Source organism: Populus alba, chromosome 9 (genome assembly GCF_005239225.2).
Source record: "Populus alba chromosome 9, ASM523922v2, whole genome shotgun sequence".
Lineage (NCBI taxonomy): Eukaryota > Viridiplantae > Streptophyta > Magnoliopsida > Malpighiales > Salicaceae > Populus > Populus alba.
Window position 1 is genome coordinate 8,560,782 of NC_133292.1, and position 25,911 is coordinate 8,586,692.

At 34.6% G+C, this 25,911-nt stretch overlaps 5 protein-coding genes across 5 annotated transcripts; 2 read left to right on the forward strand and 3 right to left on the reverse strand.

Moving 5' to 3' along the window:
- Positions 1–600: 600 nt before the first annotated feature.
- LOC118059169 (uncharacterized) lies at positions 601–5,399 on the reverse strand. Its single transcript, XM_035072019.2, has 10 exons — positions 5,097–5,399; positions 4,585–4,652; positions 4,243–4,268; positions 3,774–3,864; positions 3,299–3,394; positions 2,601–2,669; positions 2,365–2,423; positions 2,152–2,274; positions 1,051–1,122; positions 601–966 (listed from the first exon to the last, which is right to left on the reverse strand). Exons 1-10 carry the CDS (start codon positions 5,190–5,192, stop codon positions 902–904), a joined length of 765 nt encoding a protein of 254 aa, XP_034927910.1. The 5' UTR covers positions 5,193–5,399; the 3' UTR covers positions 601–901.
- Positions 5,400–6,906: 1,507 nt separating this feature from the next.
- On the reverse strand, positions 6,907–8,077 carry LOC118059170 (transcription factor MYB73). The gene has a single exon (XM_035072020.2). The coding sequence runs from the start codon at positions 7,957–7,959 to the stop codon at positions 7,225–7,227; it is 735 nt and encodes a 244-aa protein (XP_034927911.1). The 5' UTR covers positions 7,960–8,077; the 3' UTR covers positions 6,907–7,224.
- Positions 8,078–15,105: 7,028 nt separating this feature from the next.
- On the forward strand, positions 15,106–18,155 carry LOC118059172 (reticulon-like protein B11). Its single transcript, XM_035072023.2, has 6 exons — positions 15,106–15,265; positions 15,373–15,553; positions 15,883–16,024; positions 16,133–16,202; positions 16,291–16,460; positions 17,792–18,155. The coding sequence occupies exons 1-5, from the start codon at positions 15,205–15,207 to the stop codon at positions 16,458–16,460; spliced, it is 624 nt and encodes a 207-aa protein (XP_034927914.1). The 5' UTR covers positions 15,106–15,204; the 3' UTR covers positions 17,792–18,155.
- A 562-nt stretch (positions 18,156–18,717) lies between these two features.
- On the reverse strand, positions 18,718–22,237 carry LOC118059171 (protein TIC 21, chloroplastic). The gene is made up of 4 exons (XM_035072022.2): positions 21,833–22,237; positions 21,012–21,269; positions 19,401–19,604; positions 18,718–19,036 (listed from the first exon to the last, which is right to left on the reverse strand). Exons 1-4 carry the CDS (start codon positions 22,136–22,138, stop codon positions 18,923–18,925), a joined length of 882 nt encoding a protein of 293 aa, XP_034927913.1. The 5' UTR covers positions 22,139–22,237; the 3' UTR covers positions 18,718–18,922.
- Positions 22,238–24,416: 2,179 nt separating this feature from the next.
- Positions 24,417–25,697, forward strand: LOC118059173 (probable carbohydrate esterase At4g34215). Its single transcript, XM_035072024.2, has 2 exons — positions 24,417–25,125; positions 25,231–25,697. The coding sequence occupies exons 1-2, from the start codon at positions 24,583–24,585 to the stop codon at positions 25,435–25,437; spliced, it is 750 nt and encodes a 249-aa protein (XP_034927915.1). The 5' UTR covers positions 24,417–24,582; the 3' UTR covers positions 25,438–25,697.
- The last annotated feature ends 214 nt before the right edge of the window (positions 25,698–25,911 follow it).

Here is a 25,911-nt window from a genome sequence, read left to right on the forward strand (position 1 = left end):
TGTTTTATGAGATTATTGTCACTACAATTTGGTTGAGCTGTTCTGTTCTGTTTCATGGAAGAAGTAATCCTGACGCCTGATTTCTCCCGATCAGATTCGGCCTGCCTGAATCTCATTTCTATTTACAAAAACTGTAAAACAGTTAAGACGATTGTCATGACTGATGACTGATTTTACAGATACAAGGTGTAGCTAAATGCCGCGCATCCCCTTCCCTGGAATTCCAGATGACCATTGCTAACAGGCTAATATCAAGCAATTCACTACTAGTTGGATGGAACATCTTCCAGGGCTATTTTCTATACAACCTACTACTGATATCTTAATGAGGATCCTTGTTTGTGTGGTTAAGATTGAGAATCAAAAGCCGGGTTTGCCGTGTAATCTTCTGCATTCAAATATATTCCTAGCCTTGTTTATAAGAATTAATGGCACAAAGCAACTGGTTTAAAAGTGAAAACAATTGTGGCTAATAATCACAGTAACATTCATCAAGAATGTCAGCACCAAAAGAATTGGCGTTTACAGTACTGAATCCATTTTGATGATAACATTGCAGATACTCGGCTTCTGTTTTTTGAATGCAGAAGATGCATACAATTTCCAAAGAGACATGGGATTATCATATTCACCTTTTTCAAATAAAAGACCATGGAAAACACATCCACTGGAACAATGATATTGACTATAAAAAACACTTCTTGCCCGACTTGAATTGGTTTGATTTCCACTTGAATTGGGAAAAAGACTACAATAAAGCTACAAAGATTTTCATTTTGCAATCCTCCCCTCAGTTTTACTACATGTATGTGAAAAAAATTTGGCCATCTCATAGTTGATGCGGGCTCTGAACTATCCCCCCATCTCATATGTGTGCCATCCGAAGTGTTAGCTTAGTAAATCACACCCTTTGACTAAAGTACACATTCATAACATATCTCGAAGGATTGAAGCCACTTAAAATCACTGCAAAGTTGAAAGAACTTAGAGGTTGATATACAAAACAACCCAATACGAAGGTGAAGTCAGAAATTGTGTTTAGTAACTTACAAATAGGAGACAGGACAATGACAGCACCAATTGGATAGAGGAAAAATGTTGTTCTCTCCAGAAAGGGTAACACTGCAGTAAATAAACATGTTATCAGTATCTTAATTGATCAAGGTGATCAGCAGCTGTATCATTACTGCAAAACATTTCAAAAGCCACCCAAGTTCGGAACTATATCCAAGCAAAACCTTCTATTACTCATCATTGACAAAGAAAGGCTTCAATACAACTTCTTTTTTTCTGGAAGTGGAAAAGCTGGATTTCTGGTAGTGAGCTCCTCCCACTTAAATCCAATGTTTCAAAAACTGACCCAATGATTAAACCAGAAAGAACAGAGGCAAGGTGTCAGAACTTCATCCAGGATTACACTGGAGGAGAAACATGCCAAAGATCTTTGTGTCAACTCATTCAACTAAACCTATATCCTAAATGCCATTCACGTGCACATAAAACCTGTTATTTCATGCTAAAAAGTTAAGCAACTGCATTTTTTAATTTCTATCTTTTAACTCCTCTCATTCATGCACAACATGTGCGATTTACTATACTATTGCAAGTGCTTAAAATATCTCCTGTGTAATTTATTTCTAAAAAAACACATGATGTAATTACATTGAACACTCTTGGCAACAGTGTCATTGTGTCTGATAGCAGCAGTGTTTGAGTACTACTTTAGTTCCAGAGCCTTGGTTCAAGGCCCTAAGATGGTATGCAACAATGAATTTTTGAGACAATAAGGTGGAACCCCGACATCAACAAGGAGGGTTTCCACCTTGATGACCAGTCTGACCAGGTCAATACAGTCCAACTCAGGCTTAGATTGAGAATAGGTAGATGCCCTAAATAAGATCGCGATAAGATGGCACTTTAAGGCAACCAGGTTTCACATTCAAGTCCATTCTGTCTAAAAATGCTGCTGCTCAAAACACTTAATCGAGGTAATGACCCTCAGTCCATTCAAGCCTTTGAGTTATCTCTAATTATTCACATACTAGTGATCTCATTTTCAAGGATAGTGTACACACACGCACACACCAAAAAAAAAAAAAAAAACCCTGCTTGTGAAAGTAGTAAACCAGATACTATGAAAAATCAGCTCACCATCATAGCCTAAAAAGTTGAGGTAATGATAGTATGAGGCTGCCACCATGAACAGCAGGTTTGACAGCAATACAGGAATGAACCCATGGGCAACCAAAAGAGGTGACAGAAAATAATGTATAACTGCAACCAAACCAAGACATCAGTAAACTTTTGTGACATAAACTGAGGTTGACAATTAAAAGCTGAAACACATATTCACATAGCACTCACCATAAAGCATGACAAACATTGGGAAGAAAGAATTGCAGTGCACATCAAATGCATACAGCCTTCAACCAGAAAGCAGCATAAAAAAAACAGGGTCAGCACTAAGTGTTATCAATGAGGAATATGCAAGTGAGGTAAAGACCATGAATCTATAATGATTTCCAAACAACAATTTGCATGCATACAGTTGTTAAAAACATAGTTTATAAACAACCAAGAGCAGAAGATTCTAGACTTGCCATTCAACCCGTTGCTCAACAACATGACTATTTGGAGCCTCCTCCCGAAGGTATGCATTAGTTAGGAACCTGTATGGAAATGAAAAAAAGGGAATTGCTATCATGCCAGCTTAGTGTAGCACATATGTGCAAGCTCTAATCACACAAGCATTGGAAGGAAATCAAGAGGTGAAAGATCTAAATATGAATGACAATGGAAAAAATGAAGCATCAATGAAAGAAATTCAGAGTTAGTTTCTTAATTTAGGATTAAATTCTCACAAAAAGGGAAAGCATCACTAAGGCAAGTAATGTCATCTCCGGATGTTAAAACAATATTTTGGAGAATGAAGACTTTAAAGTAACAGATGTTAGAACAAGCACTTCAATTATCTAACTATGCAGAAACCCTTATTCACTAATGGTACAGAATCTCTCAATCTCTCCATTGCAGTAACAAATACGTGAATATCATTCTTTCGCCTGCTTCAAATGGCAGCATATAATTTTCAACAATTAAATATCATGTCATGTGCAAGGCTTGTGGCATTGGCAGCAAAAATTAAAAAGTTTCTTTAAGATAAACAAGATCTATTCATTGAAGTGCCAACTTCGCATTTACATGGTAATTTAATCCATCATTAGGGGCATTCAACTAAGTGGAGAGCTGCAAAACAAGATAAGCATCATATTACTTTCATGTGGACAGTGGTTCTTACCAACAACATGTAGCAAGACCAGCTCCTGAAATTAAAAAATGAAAAAATAACACGGAAATAACTACAAAAACTGCATGTCCGGCACTGTGGTCATACCTGAAATGAAAAGAAGAGACCAACAGAGATTTAAACTAGAGGGAACAGTCAAAGAACTCGTTTAATACAGCAATAGAAAGAAAAATAGTCTAACAGTAAAAAAGGGATAAAAAAACAAAATGCACTTAAAGGTTTGGCCATGACATAGCTAGCTTTGAAGAAGTTAGACATACAAAATGCAGCCTAATCATGCATATGCACCATTACTAGGCTTGGAAGCACTGACTCGTCATGCATACTCGTAATTAACAACTGCAAGTTTAAATTTAAACTCATTCAATTATCATGAAAAAATAGACAAGAATGTGAAAATTATTCATTATTCCTATCATCGCTATGACAGTCAATCTTGGGAGGTTGTTAAAGGCAGGAAACTTACGCAGCACAATAAGCCATAGCTGCAACTACCAAAAGGAGGCTGCAGATTACAACAAAAGCAGGGTCGTCACGTGCCCATTGATTCTTAGTTTCTGAAACCAATAAAAGCAAATTAAAAGTTTTTGCATGTGATTTTCTATAGAAAATTCCATAGCTCTAGACCTCCAATGAGTGCATGGGTAAAATTCAAACCATAAACATGATCAAATATACAATCCAAGCCTGGCAATATTGCATTTGAAGCAGTTGGTGCTTAAAAAACAACCACTGGTTTTCAATCAAAACAGAGATCGTATACTATTAAGACTATGAATTAAGAACTAACATATAACTAAAAATAAAAACATTTAAAGAAAAAACAATAAGATTTATTGATTTCAAAATAACCACTTAGCACAGCAAGATACAATTTATCTTCATCAACCATCGGATGAAAAAATACAATATTCTTCAGTTGGAGATGAACTTACGTTTGTGATACTTGGTGTGCTGATAGCTGCATCCATTGTATAATGTAAAGTCAACATGCAAAATGTAATAACTCAATTAGAAACTTGCCAACTAGAAAGTAAACGAAACAATTATACACAATTGATCCAAACTCTGAACCAGCATTGTAAGTAAAGTTTTCCCCTTCTACATGCGGGTTGTGCAGAAAATTAAAAAAGAGAGGCAGTAGAACAGTCTCAATGCTGCATACTCTTACCGATGCAACACTCATCTTGCCAATTATACACCGATAAAAGATAACATAATAGCAATAGCAAGGACAATGACAATGACGAGGAATGTTCAAGTGAAATAATTCTTACACGACTTTTGGTGAGGTGCACAAGTGAAGCATTTGCCAGAAAGTGTATTCAACATCCATTTGTTGCCACTGCAAAAACACAAGGGTTTGTAAATGCCGCAGCAACCCACACTTAATTTTAGGCACCATCGAAGAAAATATCAACATCAATAGTCTAGGATAGATGCACGCATTTCTCTCTAACATTGATGAGCACCATAAACTAAAGAATGAATCCTCCTAAACTCGCAATTAGATATTAAAACTTGCCCCTCAAAAAAATGAAAAATAATTAATTCATATCAACAAGTGCCAAGTATGGTTTAAGGCTTGTGAATGAAGCAAACGTCATTGCATCCGATTTTAATCACAAACGGAAATGACACATTCCAGGGGTAATTACAATTTGTGAAAGAAGTTAATAAATTCAACGGTGAGATTGAAAATATTAATGGATGGATGGAGAAAAAATGAAAACGAGCGAAGAGAAAGGTTAAGATGGAAGTGAGATCTAGAGAGAGGAGAGGAGAGGACCTTGATGATTCGACGGAGGTACTGAGGGAAAGTGGAGGAGTTAGCCCGATAAGTGGAGGACGATGATGCACGCCCTCTCGATGTTGTAGGCAACATCTTTTTTACCGTTTAATATGTTTGATGATTTGCTTCTTCTTGGTGATTTCAGGTCAGGTTTTTTTTTTTTTTCGCCTGCTTGATTGGAGATCTGCGCAGAACTTCTCACAGCTTTCTGTTGAGATGGTGAGAAGAAGAAACGTAAAAACGACGACGGCTCCGCTTTCTGCAGGTAGCCTTCTCTCTCTCTCGCCAAAAGGAGATGGTGGGAACTGGGCCAAGGTTTTAACTCTTGACGAGGTTTTTACACTGGGCTTTGGCTCTAAGCTTCGGAGAAATGTTTGTGGCTTTTTTTCGGCCTTTTCGGAGATTCACCTCATAATTAGCAGATTTTAAAAAGGTTGCTAGGTGGATGGGATAATCAAGAGGATTATTTTTAAGAATCGGTGATATTTTTAAATTAATAATTACATATCATTTGAGATTAAATTTCCTTCTCAGAAGATTTCAGAGTACACTTCATACATTTGAAAAAATGAATTTACTTGGATGCAAATTCCAATATTTAAACTCCAAATATTGATAAATAAATAAAAATCCCCTTGACTCCAGGTAGGGTTTAAACTTAACATTCACTCCACTCATTTTTGCTTTGCAAGATTACTATGATTCTATTTAAGCCAAGTCCATTGGTAATACCAACTTTATGATGAGAGGGACGCTTTGCCAAAGGTTATGATGCGCTCGAAACTCAATTTTAAATGTAGTTTAGCATGTTTTTTATTAGATTTTTTTAGCATGTTTTTTATAGAATTTTTTTAAAATAAATAAAGTAATTTTATTTAAGCATCGATGTTTATTTGAGGATACAAAAAATTTGGAGTGTAATTCCAGGAATTTAGGCCATTAAATATAATTGAAGACCTATGAAAGCAATGTGTTACAATATTGTTGGCATTTCTTGTAGATGGAAGTATAGCCTGACAATCTTTGACAACTATAACATACTTTGTTTGACTGGTACAGACAACAACACGCAATCATCAACTAAGTATGGAGCATCTGGTTCCAATATAATATTTATGTAATCCAATCCAAGTAGTTGTTCAAGAACTCCACTAAATAATTTTGTATTCAATCAAACAGTAAAAAATAATTATGCTAGGCGCCGGGGGGGGGGGTGAATGTATGTTCTTCTGGAAAAATATACACGAAACAATCAATATCCAACCGTCACATTGAATTCATAAATTTGCGGTGAAAGCATGCCCGTAAATTGTGAAGAATCTATCTCTCTCTATTTTCTCTGAAAATATTCAAGGCCATGGGCCAATAAATACTGCTACAGCCACGCAGCAGAACTAAGCAATATTCTGGGCACATTAGACGGGACGAAGAACAGGAATTTATCCTGGCCAATTAGCTGTGTTTCTGGTACAATGTCACCGACCGCCATATCAACACTATCCTGACAATCAACATTACTATCCAAAATTGTACAGCCGCATAGTACCCAAACGTACCAGGATGCTCCGCTTGCCAGAAGTTTTCTACCTTTTTTTTTAAATTAAAAGAAAACAATGGGTTTAAAAAATCACTGTTTTTTTCCTGTAAGTTTTCTAGGAGAAATTTCTGAGGCATGTATTTTATCCAGCTGTTTAAATTCAAAACCAGTGATATCTTAATCAGCAGGACCAGCATACCAGAAGGGCAGTATTTTTGTACATCTTTGAAATTCAAGACTATTGCGAGCTCAGAAGCAGAAAAAAGAAGATGCTAAATAAGAAACAAATAAATTAATTTCCAGTAATTAAATCATCAGTGATTTTTGGCTTTCACCAAATGAGTAAAACCACTGCTGTGATCTAAACCTTTCTTTCCCTAAATCTAGATTATTATTTTTTAATTTATCACACCCGACGAAACAAAACCAGAAACCAAACAGCTTCTTTCATACCCTCTTGTCATACCTCAAACCTTCCTAACCTCTCAACACACGTCTGGTCGGTCCATCCAATCTCTAATCTTCTCACTTAACAACCCATTTGCTAACTAATCCTATAATTAATCTTATTTCCATTAATATTCCTAATTAGCCACTACTTTTCTTCCCAATCCCAACCATATAGATGCTCACTTCCTTTCTAATCATCTCCTGCATAACTGCTAACAACTCCGGCACAAACGTCGTCGTTTTCTCAACATCTCCGGTTAACAATTCTTTAGTGCCAACCCCATCTCTCCTCAACTGTCCAGACTCCATCCCCAGAGTAGACAACGTAAGTTCAGTCGAAACGCCGTCGTCGTTGCTAATTCCAGTTTCTACAACTGGCATGTTTTCGCTTGCCAGCATAGATGAAGTCACCGGTAACCCAGCATCACTGACGTCAGATCCCGAAGGAGTACTGGCCCTCTTGTGAACCGAAGACGACGACCTCGTTTTAGCAGATTTCTCCTTCACTCCATCTTCATTAACCGTTCCATCATTCTCAATCAAGTCCGCGTATTTCCTCTTTAACGTGGAGTTCCAATGATTTTTGATTGCGTTGTCCGTACGTCCATCGAGGAGTCTTGCTATGGTAGCCCATTTATTACCATACTTGGCATGAGCATTGATGATGATCTCATCTTCTTCGCGTGTAAACGCTCTGTGCTCCACTTCCGGTGACAGCTGATTACACCATCGTAACCTGCAGGATTTCCCGGATCGGCCCAGTACTGCTCTTGCTATCATCGTCCAGTTACGCGGCCCATGTTTTATCACCAAATGCTTCAGCAGATCGTCTTCTTCCGGGCTCCATGGTCCCTTAACCCGATTATTATCCATCAAAAACCCTAAAGGAGATGAGACGATGGTTTTAAAATAGAGAGGTTCTCTGTATTGAATAGGAGGGGGGCGGAGGAAGCGGGACTTTATAAGGGATGGATTAGGAGGAGTGATTAAACCGGTTAGGGGAAATACGTGGATATAGAGAAAGCGGATACTGGTATTTTTCAGTTACCGGTTTTAATTATACAACTGTATAACTGCCACGTAGGTCCTCGGATTACTGAGAATCTAACAGGATAAACTCGGCGGGTTTGGGAATTTGAAGGATTTTTCTTGCGGTAGTTACCATAACTGATAAATCTCATTAATAAAATTAAAGGGTGTTTATGATACTTGTCATTTAAAGTGTTTTTTTTAATATAAAATAAATAAAGAAACTATTAGTCATTTATTTCATTCCATGGTAATATTTGTTTGAATATGGTAACCAAAATCTAGTTTAAAATTGAATTATATAACAAAAAAAGACAACAGTGGCATATAAAATAATATTTCATTTTAGTAAATATATTTAAAAAAATTGTAGATCAAAATAAAGAATGAGAATATTTTTTAGAGCAATCCTTTTTTTTTATTTTGAGAGAAACTACAACTTTTAATTTGCCTCTTGGAAGAACAAATTTAATCATCTAGAATAATAAATATATAAAAACTACAAGAGAAAGAAATTAAAATAAACTTGAAATATAATATTTCTGATTTTTTACTTTCATTCTGTAATTTTTACTTTGCAAAGTGAGCTTCTAATACATGCTTGTATTTTTAATTGAGATAATTGAAAAGTAAGCTTTTTGTTTAATTATTTTTATAACATAACTGAGTTTTTAATCTATTTTCTTGTTAACTTGTATTTTAATCTAAATTAATTGAGCATGAAATATATCAATCATATACAAATTATGTGACAAGTAAAAAAATTATTTAAGAAAAATCACATGAGACCATATTTTTCCATGTATGGAAACCTTTTTCCTTCTTGTTCCTTCTATTTTCCTTATCCCTCCTTGTTTGTTATATTTTTCTTTTTAATATTGATGGATACAAATAAAATGAACTCAAAAAAATTTCAAAACATACCAAAAAATTCCCCCAAAATAAACCCCATGAGAACACCTCTCAGGCTTGAGTTTAGTATATATCCTGAGCCTAAAGTACAACACGGAGCTCAAAGAGATTGGGCTTGGGCACACGCCCAACATTGGTGTGACATGTACAACACCCTTGTTGTTGGCCTGCACCCTTATGGGCTAGGGTTTCCAAGCTTGAGCCTAATGTGCTCGAACTTGAGAGCGCATCCCGAGCCCAACATGTTTGGGATCAACCAGCGCGTCTGAACCCATTTTCACCCCCTCGTGTACCTGAGCTGCCACTCTTAATCCCGACATGTTTAGGTCCAGGCAACGTACTTGGATCTACTTTCACCTTTCATGGGCTCAGGCTGTTACGTACGTCCAATCCCAACATGTTTAGGTTTAGACAACACGCTGGAACCTGCTTTCACACTTGGTGGGCTCGGGCTGTCACACTCAAGCTTAACATGTTTGGGTCTCAACTGCATACCCGAACCCACTTTCACCCCTTATAAGCTCTAACACCTTGTTTGAGCCCAACACTCACCAGATAATTTTTCTGAGGTTCTATAAGAGTCTTTTAATATTTTATACTGATCTGATATGTATTATTTTGAGTAGAATACAACTCAAAATATTACAAAGGGTGAAATTACACTTCAAACCCTCATCTTCACAAAAAAAAACAAGATTCATGGGCTATAAATACATCATAAGACCTTCAAAACAAATGTTCACAATATATTTCATTCTTTAATGCATACATATTTTCGGAGCATCTCTCTATAATATTATTATATTTTATCTCTCTATAAAGTTAATAACTTTATCATCAAAGAGTTTTCACCTCCACCAAAAATAACACTGTGCATGTAACAGTCACAAGCCACATCAGTCTACCAATCAACAAGTATAAGCTATCAATCACCTTAACTATGGAGAATTGATGATATTGTTATAACCAATTGATTAACTGATTATTCAACTCAGGAACCATATTTCTAAACTACTTGGATTTTCTTGGGACAACATAAAATATGATTATAAATCATTCATATAAATGTTTATGTTAATTTGACTAAAAATCAATTTTAGAATAATAAATTGACAATTCAATCATTTTATAATAATAAAATTGGTATTTATTGGAAACTTATTTTATTATATACATATGCTTTGAGCTATTTTTTCAGAAAAAAATAATATAAACAAGTGTAATCCTACATGGAAAATGAATGTCTAGTTTGGAAAAGAAATATTTGAGGAAATAAAATGAAATTGCCTTTATTTTGTAGGGAAAAAAATACACTCGTCAAATGGGGCAAAAGATTAGTTATGGAAATTAGTCTAGAAGGGAGAAGAAGAGGAGTTGAAAGTGTAAAATATCACGAGAAATTAAAGGGCGAATATTGGCGGTTAAGAGGATAAGTTTGACTAGACAGGCTGGAGGGCATTACGTAAGGGATTTTGATTGTTTGTCTTTTAGGTATGGTTTGGTTGTGGAGCTAGTAAGGGTGCACGGAAGCGATGACGTGGAGAAAACGACAAAACGAATTGGAGAGGGCGATGATTACTGACAAATTGACAGTACAGACTGCCAACCTGACACACCATGGACATGCTAACGGCTCTTCCTGTCACCGACACGAAGCGGTCACCGACTCAACAGAATATTATTTAACGGAATGACTAACATTGAAATCTGATTAACACTGTTAAGTCCCCCGTGCCATGCTACACGTGCACTTAGGTGGACACAACATACTGTGACTTTCTGGTACTCCTCCACGGTGATTTGTAATTAACCAACAGTGGGTCGGGTTAATCGTCTGTTTGGTAAGTGGTATAAAATATTTTTTTGTTTAAAAATATATTAATATATATTTTTTTTGTTTTTTATATAAACATATTAAAATTATTAAAAAATAAAAAATATTAATTTAATATTTAAAAAAAAACAAACGCATTTTTTTAAAAAAATATTAAAAAACAAAAGCTATTTTTTTAAAAGCACAAATCTTCTAAAAAACAAAACCTTAGTCTTTGCATATCTTCTAAATCCTAACATTACAACTAGAAAAAAAAAAAAAAAAAAAGGGTCTAAACTAGCACTGTTTTACTCCATAAGAATTACATTTATTATATGAATAGCAAGCATAGTTATTGAACTCATTTAATTTAGTGACTTGTTTTAGTTATTTGTTAATTTTAGGTTAACATAGTCAAATTCAAGCAAATTAATTTTTATTTTTTTATATTTAAATAGTTTACCTAACAAACCTCCTATTTAAGTTAAGTCTGATAATTTTCGTACTAAGAGATGGGTATAAAATCAAATATGATTTTAATTATAAGATTTTTTTTTAGATTTATATTAAAAGGTACATATCTTTGAGCTAGTTTGCCTCAATTTAAACTAAAATTCTTTATAAGGATGCATCCTTAATATTAATTTGTTTAAATTCAGAGTAATCTAATAAAATTTATTGATGATGGTTCTAGAATCCAAATCCAACAATTAAGAAAGAAAACACATAAACCTCGTCGACTATTATTTTCAATCCCTTAAGAGTATTCAAAAGGTCGGTTAATAGGATAAATGAAATTGATTTTATGTCATGACAATGCAATCCCTTAAATTGTTATTTGATTTATTGTAAATGGATTATTATATATTGTATATTGCTTCTTCTTCTTCTTTGTTACAAGGGATTATTGAGTAAATATGTGAGTGATTCTACATGGTTTGTGAGAAGTGATCTCCAAGAAAGTGAGATTCCCAAGCAAGCTACGAATTTTCCACACTCCCTTAAAGTCGAATTCCTCACATCTAACACAACATTAATTACTCGATTATTTTTCGTTAAAAAAAAAAAAAAAAAGATTCCAAAGTAAAGGAATTCAATAACCTTATACGCAACGGACTCCTCAATGATACCAACCTTTTCCATCCTGGCTGCACCTAGCGAGTCCAGACTCGCACGGGGAATAATAAAAGCTAACCCAAAAAAAAAAAAAAAAAGTAAACTCTCACGCAATTGCATACTTTATTAACCACCGTTTGGATTTTGCAAAACTGAGTTTCTGCTTTGTATAGTTGTTTTTGTTAACAAATAAAAAACAACATTGCAGGTTATCGCGTCACAGCATGCACCGTAAAATGTATATCAGGTTTAAATTGCTTGAAATATCAGCAGAAATATAGAAATGCCCTTTGAAATCAACTGATTTGCTATCGATTATATGTGGAATTCATTGACATTTACAGTAAATTAATCCTAATGTCACGGAATGTGGAAGGAAGCACGAGGAGGCTATAAAGGGCATTGTATATTCAATGCCTAGCTAGGAGCATTGCACAAGCCACTACAAACAATTTCCAGCTGCAGCTCCGATGAACATGGAGAAGAGCTGGACATTTAATGGACGATTGATGCATAGCTCGATGATGGAAATCGTAATCTTATTGCATAAAGTGAGATGTATTTTCATTGCAAAGTGCATCGGATTACGGACAATGATATAACTAGATTATCATACAAGCAATATGCACGTGCAAACGAATAATCGAGGATGTTCCATTCTCAGAACAAAATGGTGGGGTGTTGCTTTCTCTGGGCTCTCACATGTTGCTGCCCTCATAGCAAATTGTCGGAAAAGAATCAAGACGGGGATTTTATTTATGCAATTAATGTCAACTTGCAATTTTTATTTTTACCGATTAAATATATATGACCCGTGGCCATATATATATATATTGAAACTTGCAGAATCATCAGCAGCTCCCTAGATAGAAGACACATTGCAGTCAACAAAAGTGTACCCATCTCGCGTATATAAAAAACAATATGAGCAAGTGCAGATAGGTATGTTCTCATTTTTTAAATTAAAGTGCGTTGGACAATGGGGTTTAAGGCATAGAAACAGCTATAAAAACGATATTTACATGGCAGGGAACGATAGAGGATGTTTCCCTGGCTGATTAAACATGTCTTCCTACCAGTTAAATAAAATAAATAAATAAATAAAAACAGATCTTGCTTTTCCCAAGCATTGCACATGTTGCTATCTTGATTGCAATCGAGAGTGATGATGATGCTTGGATGTCTCAAGCCGGTGATTAATTGATTCCTCTTTGAATTTGTATTTATGTGGCTGAGAGAGTTAAGGGTGATATTGTTGGAAAGGAAAAAAAACGCAGATCGAGGTGTTAGAAATATAGTTTTTGAAGACCTTCGGTATATAAAAGATGTGGGTAAGTGGGTGTTTGGCATCTTGTATTTTATTTTTATTTTTTTGTTATATATTGATTAAAAAAACAAATTTTAAAAAAGTTATAATATGCTGATTAATCAAGGTTTTAAGAGAGTTTTAAATCAAACTTGTGTATTGATTAGCTAAGAATTTAAAGAAAATAAATTTATTGAAATTCATGCAAAACTATAATATATATTAATTAATTAGATATTTCAAAATTATAGTTGAGATAAGATATAATTTTAATCACACTATACGCCTCAAACGACATTGATTGAATATGTTTATATCATATATAAATTTTGCTATTTATTTTGTTTTCTAGTACAATGTTAATTTGCTTATTTATGGTACAAATAAAAAGGATTTTTTACACACAACGGGGTAGTTTGTTTAAAATGTAATTATAATTTTTTTTTTAAAATATTTTTTATTTAAAAATACATTAAAATAAAATTATTTTATTTTTAAAAAATTATTTTTATTTCAGTACATCAAAATAATCTAAAAATACTAAAAAAATATTAATTTAAAATAAAATAAAAATAAAATTTAATTTAATTTTAAAAAATTTCAAAACACAAAAACAAACAGGATCTAAGTTCAAGTTCTTAAAACCAACATCACGGTATTTATTAAGTTTTTATAAATATACCAAGTATATAAGGTATGTTCTTAAGATTATTTAAAAAAATTATTCTCTATTAACATAAAAGTTAATCCGAGCATGCTTATACTGCTTAAAAGAAAAATTAATATTTTTCAAAAATGATCTCATATGCACACGATAGAAGTTAATCATATATTTATCTTGATTGATTATTTAATTAAGCAGAAAATAGGATATTAAGAGCAATGTTATTAAACCTGGTCTGGCCCAGTCTGGCGGGTCGACCCAGTGGCTAGACATAGACAATTAAAAAAATAAGGAATAATTCCAAAGAAAATAAAAAAAAAACGTTAAGGGATTAAAATTGAAAAAAAAAAAAAAATAAGGATAAAAAACAACAATCAAGAGGACAAGTATCATGTATAATATATACATAAAAAATTCAAAAGAAAGAAAAACCAATTAAAAGGAAAAGGATCATTATTGAATAGTTTTCTTCCATTTTTTTTTATCAAAATAATACTAGTTTTATTTTCTAACCAAATAAAAAATCAAGTGATTAGCTAAGAAAAAATCATGTCAAAATCCATTGATAATTTTTTTCATTATCCTTTATATTAAAATAATATTATTTTTACTTATTATACGATAAAAAAAATTAATTGACCCTAGTCATCCCAATCACTCAACCCAACTCGTGACTTAATAAATAATAGAGATTGACTCCCAAGCTGGGTTTTAAAAGCATGATAAAAAAATAAATATAAGATATTATAAGATAAAACAATGAAATTAAATAGTAATGGATAAAATTATATATATATATATATAATATATATTAAGATAAGAGAACTCAAAATAAAATGATTTTAATTATAAAAATAAGAATTAAATTCAATAAAAAAAGAATTAAAATCAAATGATTAGGGTTTTTATTCTTGAAGGGTAAAATCATCACGAATTGCACCGTTAATAATCCACGGTAAAAGACATTAAAACACTGAAGGGTTTTAACTTTATGAATAATATAATGTATAATAATTAGTACAGGCGGGTGAGAGAACTTGTCTAATGATGTCTAACTTTAAGTTAAAACTGAAAAATAAAAGGAGGACCAATCCCTGGGCTGATTCCATGTTGACCCAGGCCCATTCTACTTTCGTGCTCATTTGACGTTAGTCAAGAAGTAGAAGAATTTGCGCTGGCCACGTCAGTTATTTCTTTTGTATCCTCTCTCGCTAGTCGCTCCACTCTCTTGAGTCATCTCATAAAATTAGCCACGTCGAATCCTAAACTTCAATCACAATGGGCGACTCCGTAACTGCTCTTCGCATCTCCGTCCATCAAGCTCTCGGTGGCGGCACAGGTATCCATAGATTCTATACATTATACATGCATTAAAACCATGCCTTCGTCGATCATTTTGATTCTAAATAGATTCTATATGAACTCGTAATTTATTTTTCGGTGTAGTGGCTGATGTGCTGTTATGGAAGAGATGGTATGCAAGTATTGGTGTTCTAGTGTCAGCGACAACTCTGTGGATCTTATTTGAGAAATCTGGTTACAATTTGTTATCGTTTGTGGCTAACGTCTTGTTCCTTCTTGTTTTTATTCTCTTCTTCTGGGCTAAATCTGCTTCCCTTCTCAATCGGTAATTAATTTATGCCTTTTCTAACTTCTTTTTTTTACATCTCTCAATTTTATTTGTCTAATTTGTTATTTATTTTATTGTTATTTGATTTTTTATGTGAAATTGTAACGGATTTCGTAATTTTAGTTATGAATGTTGTTTTTGATTTGTCTTAAATTTTTCGATGGATCATATACATCAAAGATAGATATTTCATTGATATTTTTTTTTTGTTTTTTAATGGTATTTACCAGGATTTTCTGTTTTGGGTGAAAAAATCGAAAATGATGTGCATATGTGGTTTTGGATTTTATGAAAACGATGATTATTGATTAGTAGTTGTGATTTAGGCCATTACCTCCACTTCCAAATTTGGAAATTCCTGAGGAGATTGTTGCCAAGGCAGCTGGTGTCATTCATGTGTACGCCAATTATGCATTGTCGATTGCGCGCCAAATCGTGATTGATAGGAATTTGAAAGTTTTCCTTCAGGTGAGGAGCTATATGTATCTTTCCGTGCAAGATATAGCTATATTTTTTAAAAAAATCTTTTTTTGCAAGAGGTTGGAATTTATGTGTGATGCACATGTGGTTCTGCAGCTTGTTTCTGGTTTGTGGGTAGCATCTTATATTGGTAGTCTCTGCAACTTCCTCACTCTTGTCTACCTTGGTGAGTTCTTTCCTGCTCTCTTTTTTTTCTTAATTAGTCCATAATATGAGGGCAATCATTAATTTATTATATTCGACTACATTTGCAGGGGTTCTTCTCATTCTCTCAGTTCCTTTGGTGTATGACAAGTATCAGCATCCCATTGATGAAAAGCTATGTTTGGCCAATAAAATAATTCAAGCACAGTATATGAAAATTGACGATGCCATCTTGAAGAAGATTCCACTGCCTTCAAACAAAGAAAAGAAGACTCAGTAGGTAAGTGTCTACCCCTGTCTCTCTCGTTATATAAAGAAAGTTGATCAATTTTGAACTAAAGTTGGAGTTGTTTTATTGGCAAGCATTGTGAATCTATATCTAAATAGTTTACATGTTACTGAAATTATGGGCCTGTTTTTTATATGGAGCTATAGCATGCCTTGGCAGTTATTATGTTGCTTGACATTTTGATAATGTCATTGGTGCAATGTCAATGTCATTATTGTTGAGACCATAATGTTTTCACTGATATTGTAGAAAGATAAATGACTGATTAGGCAACACGATGAAGGCTCGTGTAGAGTATTTGTTACAAAAACTTGATAATTTACCTCTAATAGGTTAGCAGTCTTCATCATAAATGAGCTGCAATTAGGTCCCTTCATGACAAGGGCCTTGGGAGTATGTGGTTTATACGATGAGGATCTATTAGCTTTCTTGTAAAATTAACCTTACATTTTTGACACATTGGATACTCTCATTGGAGAGAAGCATGCTCATTCTCCTTTATGAGTTGCATTTCATTTTTGTTTGGATTTGAAATTACATACTTGGCACACTTGCTTGAAATTGTCTTCATGGTAAAATTATCCTGTAATTTAACATGTTAAGAAATTAATGGACTGCCTTGGTATTTCTTTCTTTTCCTTTTGTTTTGTTCTTTGGGACTTCCTTGGCATATCATTTTTCATAAGAAATTGATTTTTCATGAATTGTGCAATGAAGAGGTATATCAGCATGATTGCGGTGAAATTTTCCAACACAGGGTCTCTAAGATTCTTGCATTCAGGCATATTATTTATGAGCCCGTTGAACATTTGTATGACTACAGATATTGTTCTCTAAAACTGCGCCCACTGTTGGAAGGTCCCTGGCTTGTATTTTCATCTTATGTTGATTCACAAGCTTTTAAGATTCTTGTAGTGCATGTATTCCTTTTCCGATTAATTATTACTTCATTAATTATGTTTTCCATTTTTTCCATCATCCCATTTGGTCACTCATTCTAATTTTTGGCCAGCATCATCATCTATGACCTCCCTGTAAATATTTCTACAGGGACAGCCTCGATAGGCAGATGTCTTAAATTGTCATAGTATGATCAATGTCTTAAGTTACCATTTCGTCAGCACATGCTAACCCTCATCTTGGTCATCCATTTGTAACTTTAATTTGATCAATGGATATCCGTATGTTCCTTTCAATGTCAGAATTAAAACCATTTTGGCAACTCAATTCATACTGGATCCGGTCTCTGATGTCTATTCTGCTCTCTGTCTCTCTGGTTTTTGTTCTTTGAACGATTATGATAAAACTCTCTTTGGATACAGGATTTCAAGTTGCTCGGCAGAAAGTGACTAGTGGCTTAGAGATGGATTTCAGCATATGAAGCTGTTGAGGGTTTTTTTTTTTTTTTTTTCTTCTTCTTGGTTGGGATGCTGTCAATATTAGTTACAAAAATTAGCTACTCATGGTAGCTCTTTAGGAGCAGAACTGACCTTAATACCTCCTATGAAGAACATTAGATTTTTCATTATTTTTTCTCTGCAAGGAGGTAATTGTATCCCTCTGGATCTGCAATTTTGTCAGTCCTTGCTGCTGTTTTTATTTTATACTATTTCATTCCCACTGGATGATGTTCACCGATGGCGGAGGAAACTAGCTTTGATTAATGAAAGTTTATCTTTAAACTTTTCTTTGAAGAGTTAAAAAGCTTCTTGGTATGTGTTATTGATTGCCACTGGATGTATTGTCGTAACATTGTATTTGTTTTTGTCGCGTAAATGAATTTTATGTTATTGCTGTGCAAATCGCTCTTTTTTTATCTTGAACATTTTGCAATAAGTTGAAGAGCTGATTTCTTACGTGAGAGACTGTAATTAAAGATTTGGTTTGTCATTTTATGCGTCGCTTTGTGTTTTGATCTTTCTGGCTTCGAACACAACATTCTTGTTGCTTGGACAACAGTTTTCGTTTCATTCAATCTGCATTTTGAAGTTTCAGCTTCGAAATACTTTACTAGTGCAAGTATCGTCGTGCAGATCATCCTACTTTCATTCGTCTTCATATTTCAATTGTGGTTGCCTGTGGTTAAACTGAAGTATGGCCGCCCGGGCAGGTCCAAACTTCAAGAAATAGCAGTGCCAAAACATTAGAGAGTAAAATTCTCACTGTTATTTAGCAACTGTACCATATAAGCAGGTGTTAGCCTCCTTTGTAACTCTTGACTCTGATGGATATTATTATACTCAAATCGTAGAAAGCATTGATCCATACCCTGAGATCAAGTGCTCGAGGCTTTGGAATCAATTAAATTTCATTGACGGTAGGGTACAAAATATCACTTCTAGAAAAGCACACATTTTGGAGTAAATATTATGCAGGAATTTTTAACATCACAATCTCCAACTATGGCTACAAAAACACGCCCGTGACACTGGCTGGACAAGAAACGGTACAACTTATGCCACCTTAAAGACTGGAAGATTTTCTGACGGTGGTAGTGTCACTGAGCGCAAGAGTTCCAGGGAGAATACGAGCCCCAGGAAGTGAGAAAGGATGGTGTTTGCTGACGCCTGCATATGAGACAGGGAACGGTGAGCATAGACAAAAATCAAATAACTTGGACCAAACTGCTTGTTGCTTGTCCTTAATTTAGCCGAGAAATTAAAAGGATGTCGGGTTAATAGAATATCGCAAATAGTTTGACAGGAAAAAAGAAATTTTTACTTGCTAGTGCGTTCAGGCAAATATTAGAACTATCATTTAAATTGTTATCAATTCATTTTTTTAATGGCATGTGCGTTAAAAACAGATAAAGCCATGGTGGCCTCTATAATAATAAAGATAAACCAAAATTTCCATAGGCAACTCCACTCATGAGCTTGTAGTTAGTAGAACTTTAATATCTGAAAGTAGGAATTGGATCTGAACGAGTACCTGCACCAAAAACACATCCAAAGCAAGAACTGGACTGTAACCAGGAGTCATTTGCTGGTAATAAGGATTTGCAGAGGAAGTTAGAGCCTTTGCAACCAACAATCCCACTGTGGCTTGCATGCCAAGAATGGCTGCTCCCATTCCCAACAGGTTCAGTACTATACCATTTTTCAAGCTTTTCACAACATCAGCACGAGGAGGTGCCTAAAACCACAAACAATTAAGGAGCACTAAGCATAGAACAGATATTATAGAATAAGGCATACAAAATATATCTGGTTGTGTAGCGGGTGAACAAGGGCCATCGAGAAACAGAATGTGTTGAATTCTGGCACCATATCCTGACCACATCATCCTTTTGAGGTTTTCCTAGCCAGGATCCACGTTTAGCATGGCTTTCCTACTCTTGTTTTTGTTTCTTTTAATGGGCATGAACAGTTGTGCGAATGAAGAAGTAAACAATACTAAACATTATCAATTTTCTAGTGTCATGATCTTCCTGCATTCAAGAATCCCATCTCACGGTATGGAGAGTCCATCTTACTTATATTATCCAATGAGTCACATCAATAAAGATAAAAATCACATGGATAGATGGGAAGTACAGAAAAATGAAAATGCCAAGTCAGACTGCATCAAAATGCCACACAATATGCTCTCCTTATAAAATAAACCTCCCTGGTCATATGCATTCAAGAAGGAAACAGTATGCAGACATCAATTCAAGATGCAAAGCATGTAAAGGATCTGAATTCTCTAATTTCTCCGCTGTCACCCTTTCCCTTTCAGAGACAAGATATTGGGGAAAATATTTGTTGAGTTTGAATGCCCATTTACACAAAATCCCATGCCTCGGCACTGTGAAACCATTTAAGTTCTCTTACTTCAAGAGCGGACTTCCCATTAGATTGCTGCAAATGAAATTAGAAGAAAATCTCACCATTTCCCTAAAGCTCCTTTCCTTGAATAGGCCATATTACCAATTAAGTCTTTTGGCATACATAAACAATAAGATCACCATGTCAACCATTCAATTCCATTGTGCATAAATTGTACTAACTGCAACTAGCATAAAATAGAGTAGTTTTGGCCAAGTTTAACAAGCATGATAAAATTCTTATATTGACCACGATTATCCAAGTCAATCAATCAATTAACTGATCGGGCAATCCTAGGATAAATTTTAGCAAGAACTCTACGTATCAAGACTTAGTGTCTCACAGCTGGTTCCCTTTCTTTGCTCTAACATAGTGTGACAGGTAATTACCATTGTCGTTTACTTGAGAACTTTAATTTCCACTTCTCTTTCTTTAGTGGGATTATAAATTTATAATCACCTGCTCTTAACACCTAATTTTCCATAAAGTAAACAGCATCCAAGTTGCTCTCTAGCTCAATCCATAAAAGACTTTGACATAAGACCTCATTCAGCATCCAAAAGAAAAGGGCTGAATGAGTAACCTGTCCTTTCCAATGATTGAGCTCAAAATCCTTGGAAACAACCATTTTTTAAGGATGATCAGAATAACATTGTTTATGACTACAAATAACACAGTAAAAAACACTGTCCGCACCAGCTTATAAAAATTATAAAACATTATATACACCTACCTTGGAAGGATCGTTAGCAGTTTTTCGCAGCTTCTCGGAAAGCCGAATGTACCCAAACGACCAGAACACAGAAATGAATGCAGCTGCAATCCCACCAAGAGTAGCATAAAAAGTAGGAGGCGATGGGATCTTCCCAGTGACAACAACAGAAAACGAAAGAATCACAGCTGCCACTGTAGCACATATTAGCTGCCCCCAGAATCCTAGATTACCCAGCCGCTTAAAATACCTTGATGTATTCTCTAATCTCTTTGCCACCTACACATGCACAATAATAACAATCTCACTCTATTCTCACATTTAACAAAACAACAATTCCCAAATCTACTTAATAACCAAACATAAAAACTACCAAACTAGAATGACATTTAGAAACCCATTTTAAAGCAGCCTCTCTTTTCTGAACTCGAGTCTCACGATCAGAAACTTGCATTTTTCATCAATTTCTCTTCATTTCCCTTGTTTTCTTAGGAGCCAAACAGAAAAGCTACCATACAAAGGTCAAGACAAAACCGACATTTAAAAATTAAAATCCCATATAAAAATCAGCTCTCTTTTCTTCTACACGCAGATGGGTTTCCAAAACAACCCATTTAAAGCTTTCCTAATTAAGCAAAGAGAAACCAGAGCTTAAAACAAAAATAACTTTTGAAAAAAATACCCATGTAAAAGATAGCTCTTTTTTCTTTTACTACGCAAATGGGTTGCCAAATAATGCATATGTAATCACATAACGAATCCAGATAGTAAATTAGAACTTCAAAGTCAAGAATAACTTCAATTAGAAAATTTCAAGCTAAGAATTTAGAGAGGGTTTTTACCTGAGCGAGTTTTGCCTTTTCTGCCTCGTCGTTTTGGGAATTGAAAGCAGGAGCAGTTGCATTGGAAGCGTTTGTTTGGGTGGATAAAAGTTTTGATGTTTTGTTCTTGAGAGGATCATAACTAGATAAAGACCTACTGTAAGAGAATAATGGTATAGGTTGTGTGGATTTGTGAGAGGTTGAGAGAGTATTCGGAGGAGAGGGGAGTGCTCGGTGACTTAGGCGGCGTACGAGAGGAGGGGTTGGTCCCACCGCCGCGGAAGACGCCGTGCCAGAGCGAACCGCCGGCAGTAGTAGCGTTTGCATTTTATTGTTAATTTTTTTTTTTTTAAGAAAGTGAGAGGGAACGAGTTCGGGAAAGTTCCACTTTGCTTGAGACTCGTGTATAGGAATCGATTTTTTGGATATAAACAGCATGTCGTTTAATAAGCGTTGTGTTTAGAAGCTTATCTTGTGACTATGTGCCGTACATGATTGTAACGAACCGTGTGGAATTGCTGGCAAAAAAAATATTGATTTTCTTAAAAATGTACATAAAAAAAATTAAAAATAATTTATAGTAGTAGATAAATAAGAAGTTGGCGATTTTTAATATTTAATTTTTTTTTTTCTAAAATGTTGTGAACACATCCTGTGATTTCAATGTTATGCGTCATTAATTTAACCTGTATTGCATGTTAAGGGATTTAAATGTTAATGTAATACATAGTATATGATGCATAAGGATTTTTAGAAAAAAAATGTTATGTTTTCTTGTTTAGTTTAGAAATTAATATTATGATTGAAATAATTCAGCACATGAATTTTTATTTTTTTTATTTAGTTTATGTATAAAAATAACATGAATATGATTTTTTGTGTTTCAGCATATTATTTTAAGAAAAAATATACTATAATAAATTTTAAAATTATATTTTTTATGTAGTGATTCTATTCGGCATAATTTTGTGTTATCTATGTTTATTGTACATCTTGTGTTGTTTTTGTTCATGTTAGTTAGTATTGAAACCTAATAATTTTTAGTAGATGGTTGTTATTTATTGTTGAATAATTATGATTGGGAAACATTGTGGAACAAAATGTACCCGTGTAGAGGGGTGTGTAGAGGTTTATCTCCTTTAAAATACATTTAGAAAATAATAATGGAAGAGATGCAGAGATAAACGGTAGAATTAACATGTCAACTGACTATAACGAGGAGCTAGAGGGAGCGCAAAGAAAGTGATCAAGGAGGCATGGATAGTTTTGAAAATCCATTCCAAAGGTTTAAGTATATAAAACAATTTATTGATCGATGTAAATATGATATTTAAATTGAGCTTTTTATATATAATTCTTGTTTTTTCGTAGATTTGAATCAACATTCAGTTTACAATATATTTTTTTATGTGATCATTGTGTTAATCATGACATAAATAATGACAATAATAAAAGCAATATGTTCTCGTTAACAAGTTAAATGTTTAATGCAAAAAGATTATGAAAAATACTTGACAAAATAAAATTGTTGATTTAAATCATGTAAATAGTTTTGATTATAAGTTTACTATGTCACAAATATATAGTTACATGTACGCAACAACATATATTGATGAATGACTAAAGCTTATATTTAATACTGTAATACATCTGAAGCAAAGAAAAGCAAAAGATTCGACCTTTCTAAATTAAAGAGAGGCAATCCCCTTCCATTCAAAGTACTCTACATCTTTTTTTCTGATAGTTAGTTTGATTTGTAGTTTTAATTCTTTTTAAAAATATTTTTTTATTTAAAAATATATTAAAATAATATTTTTTGATATTAGCATATAAAAAATTAATAAAATAATAAAATTTTTTTTTCTTCAAAAAACACTGCTATAACACAAAAACAAACTATTTCTAGTTAAAGATGAATTGCAGACCCTAAAGTCTAGCACCCGAGCGGTACGTTGCATGTACATTCCTTCCCCCGTCGAACCTCGCACTTTAAAGTAGAAGAAAGATCATGTTATCATTGAGCACAGAGTCTGGATCACCTCAAGGAAAGAAAGAAAGAAAGCACATACAAGGACTGTTAAAAAAGAAATATGCCGCGCAAGCACCATTGTTAACATTGAAGGAAGAAAGAAAGAAAGCACATACAAGGACTGTTAAAAAAGAAATATGCGGCGCAAGCACCATTGTTAACAATGCCTTTTCTTAACAGAACATCGCGAGTAACGATGAAATTAAGAAGAGGAACACCACCCATCCAAAAAATGACTCAATATCTATGAAAAGTATCCAGTTCCAGAGGAGACTCCTTAACCGGTGACCTCTTGGTCCCAAAATAAGGTCACCCTTGGCGATGGTCCTCCCGGGGATGGACAGTCTCGTTATTACTTCCTAGTCAAGAGACCCAATGGGTCAGTTGGGCTTAATAATCAGACACAGAAACCAACCCAGATTATTTTGACATCACTCGAGACTTGCAGCTGGACCCTAAGCAGTTTATTTAGCCCGTTAAGACCAGTCTTTTCCCCTGCCAGCATTGCGCGTCGCATTTATTTTCACTGAAATTTTGCCAGCAACGCCAGACATCAACATCATTCAACGACAAAAACGTTGCGCTAAAGCACTGTTGGTATGTGGGGTAGCGGTGGTAGTACCGCACCCTTCCACAAAATGAAGTACTGGTCTATATCAGTATCGTTGTCATCCTTTCCCAAAAGATCCAACTCCGATTCTTGAAGCAGATCAAGAAAAACAAAGGTACTGGTCATCTGGAAATGGAAGAAGTGGCCCAGTCGACCAAAACGATTTTCGTATTTGCTGGACAGAGCAATATGTCCGGTCGCGGCGGCGTCATCAAAGACTCCCACAAAAACCAGAAGCTTTGGGACAGGGTGGTACCTCTAGAATGCCAACCTCACCCCAACATCCTCCGTTTATCAGCCAAACTCAAATGGGAACCGGCAAGTGAACAAATCCACGCTGATATTGATACAAAAAAAGAGTGTGGGGTGGGGCCTTGCATGTCGTTCGCCAACGCTGTGAGGGAGCGGATCACCGGGATTGTGGGTTTGGTGCCGTGTGCGGTGGGTGGCACGGCGATTAAAGAGTGGGCACGAGGAGAGGAATTGTATGAGAATATGGTGAAGAGAGCGAAGGAGAGTGTGAAAGATGGTGGAGAGATTAAGGGTTTATTGTGGTTCCAAGGAGAGAGTGACACATCCACCCAGATTGAAGCTGATGCGTACCAGGGGAACATGGAGAAGCTGATTGAGAATGTTAGAGAGGATCTTGGCTTGCCTTCCCTTCCTATCATTCAGGTTCGGTTTACAGCACTGATGATTTTCTTAATTTCTGGCATCATTCTTTGAATAAGTGGTCATTTATTGTCATGATTAAGTTGCAAAATACGTTTTGGAATGTAGGTAGCAATCGCATCAGGATTGGATGATAACTGCATGGAAAAAGTAAGAGAAGCACAGCTAAACATCAATCTGCCAAATGTGGTATGTGTGGATGCCAAGGGGTTGGATCTCAAGGAGGATCATCTTCACCTAACAACCGAATCTCAGGTCAAGCTGGGCAACATGTTGGCTGATGCCTACCTCAAACATTTTGCAGCATCTCAGTAACCTTGTGTTCTTCACGTGCTTGCTTTCCTTGCTTAAAGAAACAAGGCGAATCAATTCCCAGTGTGTTGTGTTCATGTTGTCTGACTGAAGGCCCCGCCCCTAATGAAGTTATGCTTATGGGATTGGTGTGTTCCCTTTCACTTGTCTACGACTGATTTTACAGTCGTAATAAATAAATTATATTTCTTAGACTTATTTCGATTTCAAGTCCTGTAATGTTTGATTGAAATAATATAATGAATAATTTAAGTTAATTGTTATATCTTTGCAATTTCATTCTTCTACTTGGCAATTCCGAATCTCAATCGGAGTGGTGCAGGATAAGTTATTGCTGGTTTCTATATTTTTAAGTGTTTTTTTTTTTTTTAAGAAAATATTAAATTAATATCTTTTTTATGTATTTTTTAATAGTTTAATAATTTAATATTAAAAATTAAAAAAAATTAAAAAAATACTAAAAAATATATTCCGTCA

What these genes read in the sequence shown, in the direction of transcription:
- LOC118059173 (XM_035072024.2), top strand. Translation starts at nt 24,583, where the DNA reads ATGGAAGAAGTGGCCCAGTCGACCAAAACGATTTTCGTATTTGCTGGA. An exon ending in CTTCCCTTCCTATCATTCAG is followed by an intron (nt 25,126 to 25,230) that starts GTTCGGTTTACA and finishes TTTGGAATGTAG; the next exon opens with GTAGCAATCGCATCAGGATT.
- LOC118059169 (XM_035072019.2), bottom strand. Translation starts at nt 5,192, where the DNA reads ATGTTGCCTACAACATCGAGAGGGCGTGCATCATCGTCCTCCACTTAT. An exon ending in TGCACCTCACCAAAAGTCGT is followed by an intron (nt 4,269 to 4,584) that starts GTAAGAATTATT and finishes CAATGGATGCAG; the next exon opens with CTATCAGCACACCAAGTATC. An exon ending in CATTGTCCTGTCTCCTATTT is followed by an intron (nt 967 to 1,050) that starts GTAAGTTACTAA and finishes TCAACTTTGCAG; the next exon opens with TGATTTTAAGTGGCTTCAAT.
- LOC118059172 (XM_035072023.2), top strand. Translation starts at nt 15,205, where the DNA reads ATGGGCGACTCCGTAACTGCTCTTCGCATCTCCGTCCATCAAGCTCTC. An exon ending in AGCTCTCGGTGGCGGCACAG is followed by an intron (nt 15,266 to 15,372) that starts GTATCCATAGAT and finishes TTTTCGGTGTAG; the next exon opens with TGGCTGATGTGCTGTTATGG. An exon ending in TCTGCTTCCCTTCTCAATCG is followed by an intron (nt 15,554 to 15,882) that starts GTAATTAATTTA and finishes GTTGTGATTTAG; the next exon opens with GCCATTACCTCCACTTCCAA.
- LOC118059171 (XM_035072022.2), bottom strand. Translation starts at nt 22,138, where the DNA reads ATGCAAACGCTACTACTGCCGGCGGTTCGCTCTGGCACGGCGTCTTCC. An exon ending in AAAAGGCAAAACTCGCTCAG is followed by an intron (nt 21,270 to 21,832) that starts GTAAAAACCCTC and finishes GTGCATGTGTAG; the next exon opens with GTGGCAAAGAGATTAGAGAA. An exon ending in TGGATGTGTTTTTGGTGCAG is followed by an intron (nt 19,037 to 19,400) that starts GTACTCGTTCAG and finishes TCTCATATGCAG; the next exon opens with GCGTCAGCAAACACCATCCT.
- LOC118059170 (XM_035072020.2), bottom strand. Translation starts at nt 7,959, where the DNA reads ATGGATAATAATCGGGTTAAGGGACCATGGAGCCCGGAAGAAGACGAT.